General features: G+C 42.9%; 1 protein-coding gene across 1 annotated transcript; it reads left to right on the forward strand.

Annotated features, from left to right (window-relative positions):
• The first annotated feature begins 1,059 nt into the window (after positions 1–1,059).
• LOC137248628 (protein WBSCR14 homolog) lies at positions 1,060–4,161 on the forward strand. Its single transcript, XM_067779521.1, has one exon. The coding sequence runs from the start codon at positions 1,060–1,062 to the stop codon at positions 4,159–4,161; it is 3,102 nt and encodes a 1,033-aa protein (XP_067635622.1).
• Positions 4,162–7,933: the final 3,772 nt, after the last annotated feature.

The raw sequence follows: 7,933 nt of genomic DNA on the forward strand, positions 1-7,933 counted from the left end.
TCTGGAACCACTAACCCCAGGACATTTCCTAACCGGCAGCCACCTGCTGGCTCCACCAGAACCGGATGCCAGTGAGAGCACTGCCTCGATGATCAATCGATGGCAGAAACTCAAAGCCCTCCATCACACTTTCTGCAAACGATGGAAGGTGGAATACCTTTCCGAACTTCAAAAACGAGTGAAGTGGAAACAGTCAAAACAAAATATACACGTGGGAGATCTAGTTGTCATCAAAGAGGACAACTTATCTCCCAACGAATGGAGGTTAGGCAGAGTCGTCAACGTACACCCCGGCGAAGATAACCGAGTACGTGTAGTCGACCTCATAACCGAGAAGGGTCAAGTCAGACGACCTTTGGTCAAACTGATCCTTCTTCCCACGGAGATAGATTGTGCGAGGACCAAAAGCTTCGCTTAACAATCCCCCCCGTTCCTCCACATCCCTCCGTTAAAAAAAAAAAAAAAAATTTCTATTTTTTTTTATTTTCAAAAAAAAACCATCACACTCACTCGTTATTCCAGAACGAGTATACCAGAAAAGCCTTTACGCAGACCCTCGGTCTGCCACAGAAAGCAAAGGCACTCGGCCCATAATCCTTTTAAAATTTTCAAAATTTCAAAACCCAGCGCTCGCCCACCGAGGCTAATCAACCACCCTAATGCAGATCCCCATCTGCCACAAAACACTTATTTTTAATTTTCACAACCAAACCCCATTTCACTCACTCACCCCGAGCGAGGACACCAGAACCCTAACGCAGACTCAGGGTCTGCCACAGAACGCAGATGCACTCAGCCAAAGGAACGAGGCCAAGCAATAACCTAACGCAGATTCGATATCTGCCACAAATCCAAAAGAATTTAAACGCATACAGCCACAGATTAAAGATAATCGACGTGCTGATAAAATATCCGCAGGTCCACAATCACACATACTCGAGGGTGTTACATGGGACGAAGCTAATCGTATTAAGGAGGCCACCGTTTCACCAGCTGGCGATCATGTCGTGCTAATGGGCTCCGCCTCCAAGGGAATCATACAACGTGGCTATCAACATAATGCGGCCGTTTTATAAGGCACCATATGCTAAGAAGCCATTCGATAATGTAACCGATGATGAATTGAATGAATATAAGCGCACGGTAGAACGTAAAAGGAGCATTCATGGTGAATATACTGATACTGATTTCTCCGAATCAGAGCCACTGAGTTCGATGCCGATCTCAGCACAACAACAACAAGAACAAAATCAACAACAAAAACAACAACAAAGCTGTGGTTTAGCAACAAACATGTCAAGCAGTATTGTCGCATCAGAAGCTGCCTCATCCGATTATGGAACTAATACTGCTAATATTTCTAAATCTGAACGTGAGTCCATACACTCCGGCCAATTTATGGTGTCTCACTTTGAGGCCGACGAGGCACAGGAAGACGATTTAGAGGAAGATGATGAAGTGAAAATGTTAGATCCTGAAGATCCAAATCTTTCAAAATCAGAGGATCTAGAAAATACTTGTACTGATGTACAACGATTTGTTCCACGTAAAATGTCATTCATACAAGAAACTGGTAACGAAGGATCGGCTGTAGCTTCACACTTGGAAATTGAAACTTCCCTTACTAAGCTGTTCAAATGCATGAATCTGGCATACAGTCAAAAACTAACATCCCCAAAATGGAATCACTTCAAAGGTATTCGCTTACGCTGGAAGGACAAAATACGATTGAACAATGTAATTTGGCGATGCTGGCATATGCAATTCATACTAAAACGTAGGACACCGGTTTGCCAATTTGCCTCGCCATTGGATGTTGATATTCACAGCAATCCCCAGGCTTTTGTGTTGGAAGGAAAATATTGGAAACGCCAAACAACTGTTATCAAGGCAGAATACCGTAAATGGCGTAAAAATTCGAAATCCAAAGCTGCAGGATGTCTTACATATGATACGAAAAGTGAGTTCGATTTCTTGGAATGGTCTCCACCGAACGATCGCTCGTTAATGCTACCTGACGACTGGACAAATGATACTCTCTTCTCTTCTATAAATGGGCCCTTTCCTTTCCCAGATCCACGAGAGATAGCTCGTGGTGCAGGAATAGCAGATTTCATACAGCCTGGACTTGGTTCTTTGCAGCCAAATATTGAAGACATTGACCTAACTTTTGATGCTCTATTTTTCGCAGAATTGCTTCAGCCGACCCGTCTACCTCCCGTACCAGAAGAAGGCCCAGATGAAATGCTTAAAAATGTTGATTACAACTTTTCATCAATCATGGGATCTAATCAGCTGGATTCTAGTAATATGGTGGGTGTTGTAGACAGCTCACAGAATACATTGCCAGAAACCGATGATACCAGCATGTTGGACTTAAATGCACCATTGGATTCAATACAATATCAGTCGGGAATGGGACAACGTTTTTCTGCTTCATTGACAAGAGAAAACACCAGTGGACAACTATTGAATACATCAGGGACTAATGAGACGCAATCAATTAACTCTGTAGATGCTATTATGACCGACGATTGTCCTTCAGCAGTTGGTAATAATAACTTGAGCACATCAACAGCAGTACCAACAGCACCTCAAACGATGCCTTTGCATTCAAAACATTTTCCTAATACAAGTGAACACACCACAAGCAACAGGACATCAATTAATGAGTTTCCTAGCAAAAGTGTTATGAAAGGTCGAATTTCGAAGAACTCTCAACGGCCTTTTAGAAGGGAGCCTCACAACTATGATAAAGCTCTACCTACATTGCATCAGACAACTGTGTACCAGCAAATGTTGGCAGAACAGCAAAAGAGTCAACAAAACCAACACCTGCAGCCGACATTGCCATGCACAGGATTGCATCAGACAATGGCCTTTCATCATCAGCAGCAACAACAACAACAAATGCAAACACCGCCCGCTCAATATCCGTCTACTGCTGCATCAATAACTGGCTCTGTTGAAGGTACAAGCAGTGGGACGGCGTATGGTGGCTATAACAATATTGAACTCAGTCCGTCGGCGCGCAGTGGCCCTAATGCAAATAATAATTTAATTAATGTTACAATGGTAAATAAAAAGCCAAAAGGTTATGGCATTTTACATGCGGCTACAAATTGTTTGCCCAACACAGCACAATTCAATGCTAATAATTCATCACACACGAGCAATTCTTCAATACTTTTACAGGCAGTTAAAACCGAACCATCATCTGCCGATGTGCTTTCTATATACAATTTGAATGCTTCAAATGATGTGTATAGCGTTAATACAAATTTAAATAACACCAATAACTCAAACTCCTATAAACCTTATCCAAGTGTGAGTAGTTTTAAGAAATCTGCATCGACTGGTGGCTACATAAATATGCCAAATGCACAACACCTTCATCAACAATCGCTGCCATTGAATTTAGGCTGTCAGGTGACATCATTGCCAAGCCCACTACAATTACAGGTACAAGCACAATGCCAACTATCGCCTTCAACTTGTCATTTACATCAACAACAACCTGCGCAACATTTGCTAACCACACAACAAAATCAAATGCAACAGCTTGGTCAACAACAACAAACAAGTGTTAATGTGATCCCTCGAGAAATTTTTAGATCGAATAGTTTGCCACTAAATGTAACTTTGCAAAAGATTGAGTCAAGATCAAGTCACGATAATTTTGCTGTACCAAAATACCAAGCTAAAACCAGTAAACCTCGTTCGCGTAGCAATTCAATACATCAGCACATGATTGCTGTACCCAATGTACCTAATAATAAAACGGGTAGTGTAACCGGTAGCAACCTGATGGTCTCACATTTACAGTCAGCTACTAGCGATCCTATGTTGAACAATAGAACCTTAGCTCAACTTCTAACAAAGAATTCTCGCCCATTGATCAAGAAACAAAGTTCTTCCACAAGTGCCATATCAAATGTTAATGTAGCAATAGCAATACCAACAGGGGTTTTGCCTCCTCCTGCGTCCTCGGTTTTACCTGTAAATGCGAATAACAAAAACATTGGAACCATAGCATCTGCGGTCAACTATTTTGCATCCACTAATGTTCACTCTGTGTCAAGTAATTCGGCAGGAGCATCCCCTGAAGTGCGCCATTCGATGCAAATGCATCAGAAATATGCCACCCAAATTTACATCTAAAAAGAAAAAAAAGAAGAAAAATTGATTGATTAATGAAAAGAAATACATATTAGTAATCAAATTAATTACAATTCTTCCACATCATTACCTTTTCTTTAGGACATTCTGCGCAACAATCGCATTACTCCAAACCACGTAAAAAATGAAGTGAAAGAACGGAAAATCTCTTGATACATTTCCCGTTGTTTCAATTCATAGGAATTTTGCCTTCTATACACGGGTATGTATGAATGTGCGTTTTTTTTGTTTTTTGTCTTTGCCGTTGGTATGCTGGTACCAGTGAGCGGAAGTCTAAAAAGGGAATGGTAGTAAAAAAAAAAAAAAAAAAAAAAAAAAATGAAAATAGTAGTAGTTGGCAATTTTTACCAAGAAAACAACAGCTACCGTTAATATTTGTACCAAACAATTATTAATGTATCGTAAAACAAATATCGCACATTTGCAAGGAAATGACACCTTTAAAACACGTAAACAAGACAAAATTACATGCACATTTGTATATACCTATGTACATAGCTTATGCCTATACGATACTCACTTTTTTCCTGTATCGTGAGTGTGAAATACTGACAAACATGCACCAAAACGTCTAATCACAACAACAATTTTCCAAGGTACCAAAATTACTGCTGAAAAATAACCAATTTCAGCATGTTATCGTTACGTAAAACTTCCTATTGTCGTTCAAATTATTCAAAAAAGAAAAAAAAAAAAAAAACTGAGAAAAATAGCGCAGAAAATATTCGCGTACTCAGTCATTATATTTCTCTACTCAAAAATTCATTTCCTGTTTAAGTTCTTTTTTTCAAAATTTACTGATTTGGTCAGTATCGCCTCCTAATGTTAGTTGGGTGGGCTCTGCAATTCAATACTTTAAAATTATCGCAGCATGCGTTTTCAGTGCGAAAATACTGAAATATTGGTAGAATCTAAGTGTTGGTAGCAGAAGTAGTAGAAAATGAAAAATGGGTCAAAAAGGTAGGTCAAACTACCAATGCGGTAAAGTACGTGCACTGACTGCCCATATACTTATACCAACGTATGTACATATATATGCCGAGTTTTAAATGTACATTATATTAGGGATGCATAAAATGACGCAAACGGGTACCGAAGAACCCGTTTCCGAAAAATCGGTACCGGGGCCAAACACCCTTCGGGAACCGTACCATTTGCTAAAGGCCATCAATTAAACAGGACTAGAAGCGTACTTGGGGAAAGGTTGAATAAACAACTCTCATAAATAACCGAAAGGTAATACAAAAAGAGGAAAATGATACATTCTACAAATGATTCTCCTCATCCAAAACGAACATTTTTTTATTTTTTCTTTACATCGCATACAATTTTGCTGTCCAAACATTTTTTTGTGGCGGGCAGGGAAGTTGTTGGGTTTTAGCACCAACAACACAAATAACAGCGACTCAAAAGAACCCACGCTATACACTTTCTACCCGGTTCGGCACCAGAATGTGTGAACCGAAATTCGTAAATGCTCATTTTCTGCAGCACTAGTGTGCCCGTGGCCAACTAAAACGCTGCCGGGTGACACAAAATAAACAAAATAAGGCACTAAAGACCCAGGCACATAACGTGCGGGGAAAGAGGCCATGCACATAATGCACGCCACATATGAATATTTTTTTTATGCAGCGACAGATGTTTCCCCTTATGCGCGCGCTAATAAAATTTCCCAAATCCCCAATAATACAACTAGGGACCACTCGCCCCTGCATCTCGAGAATGACTCGACCCAGTCAAACATATTGCACTTCTTTCAGGAAAATGGGTCGTTTTGCCGCTTTAAAACGAAATGCTGCCACGAACGCAGCGCGTTATTCGTCGGAATGCCGAGTGTGTCTTGAGCGACACCCTATCCGCTTGTGCCCAGCATTCAGGGCGAAAAGGCCAGAAGAGCGCCTCTACGTAACCATTCGCGAAAGCTACTGCGGAAATTGTTTGGCGCCTGATCACCGCTCTAACGCATGCCCAAGCCAAGGGCGATGCAAACGGTGCGGCGAGAAGCACCACACGATGCTGCACATCGCCTCGATCGACGAAGAGGAGCAGCTATTACAAGAAGCCCGCTCCAAGCCATGGAGCGTCCAAGTGGAAGAGGAGCTAGATTCACCCCGAGAGCGGATAGACGACTCAATCTCGTTATATGCGTCGGACGCTGGAACGGAGACTGGACCTCTTCGTCCACCCCGAAACCGAGATGCCGGCCGAACCGGAGTGGAGACGCGGTCTCTTCGCCCGACCATACCACCTACAGCCAAATCATTTCGACCACTTCTGCAGCACGAGAGGAAGCGGCTCCAACAGGGGACAGCGACAGCACGGCGCCATACATATAACGGCCGAGCGGAGACCCGGTCTCTTCGCCGGCAACCCAGGAACCCCCAACGGAGACGACATTCACGTGACCACAGAGCGGAGACAAGGCCTCTTCGCCTGCCCCAACGACATCAGCCACAAGATCGCAGCCACGGAGGCAACACACTGCAGCTCACCACCGTGTCCGCCTTCCGGTCAGGGCTCGTAGCCCAGCATTCAGCAGCCACCGCCACCATGATACCAACGGTAGCGATCACACCCACCGCGGTCGTGAAGATAGAAGCTGGGGGGCGGCTACACCTCGTCCGTGCCTTACTGGACGGATGCTCCCCCACCACCGTGATTGCGGATGAGCTCGCCCAGGAGCTCCAACTTCCTACCAGCAACATTGGCGGGCAAGCAGGATGTCTGCTGCGTATCCAAGGTAGACACGGACAGAACAAAAGGATTGCGACCCATGCTGCGGTCTTATCCAATTTTCGGCGCATGACACCGACGACCAGCATCGACAGCGCTATCGCAGCCCCGTACGCACATCTCCGTCTGGCGGATCCGCAGTTCCATGCATCCGCACCGATCCGCCTCATCCTAGGAACAGATGTATATGCGGAGATAATATTACCAGGGATTCTGCCCACCACGTTTGGCCCTTTGCTGGCTCAGAGTACCATCTTCGGTTGGGTACTCTCGGGCACAACCAAGGCCTAACATCAAAATGTTCGGTAATGACCGACACAGATGAATTTTTTATACTTTGTTATTTTTATTGAATTTTTGGTGTACACAGTTGCAAAAGACTTGCATTGTGAATTCGTACCAGCGAAAAATCTTTCGATTCCTCCATTGCCATACCTGCGTGTCAAATAATAGCTGACAGGGAGAACGGCAGTCGCGTTTGGCCATATAATGGAATAAAGGTTTGTTTTTCCTTTGCTCGCCGTTATTAAATTGAAGTGCCATGAATTGTACATTTGTTTCAAATCAGCTTTCCTTTAAATTTGTATACCGAAAATCAGACTACATATTAATACTCACTCGCTGTTCACTATTGTGAACGTTTTATCGAAAATTCGCCACTTGTATGAATTCACAATGGAGGTGTGCGTTTTAAAAGCTTGTATCATTACAATAAGCTATTTTTTATTAAATTTTCTTCATACAAAATTCACGAGCATAGAATTTCCAATGAATTTGTAATAAACGGCAAGAAATATGAACACGTATATCTTCCTACTTCTTTTCGCTATCCCTAGCTCTAGGCAAGCCTGGCTTAGGCCTTGAATCATAACGGGAAAAGTGCCGAATGACAGAGGCATCAGCAACCAAGCTCACCCATTGCGCAAACCATCTTGCGTGCCGCCAAGCCGGCGGACTGACCGGCGTTTATGTTAAGTTAGATATAATTAGTTATAAGATTTTACTTTTTTTCTTCTCT

This window comes from Eurosta solidaginis, chromosome 4 (assembly GCF_040869045.1).
Source record: "Eurosta solidaginis isolate ZX-2024a chromosome 4, ASM4086904v1, whole genome shotgun sequence".
Classification (NCBI taxonomy): domain Eukaryota; kingdom Metazoa; phylum Arthropoda; class Insecta; order Diptera; family Tephritidae; genus Eurosta; species Eurosta solidaginis.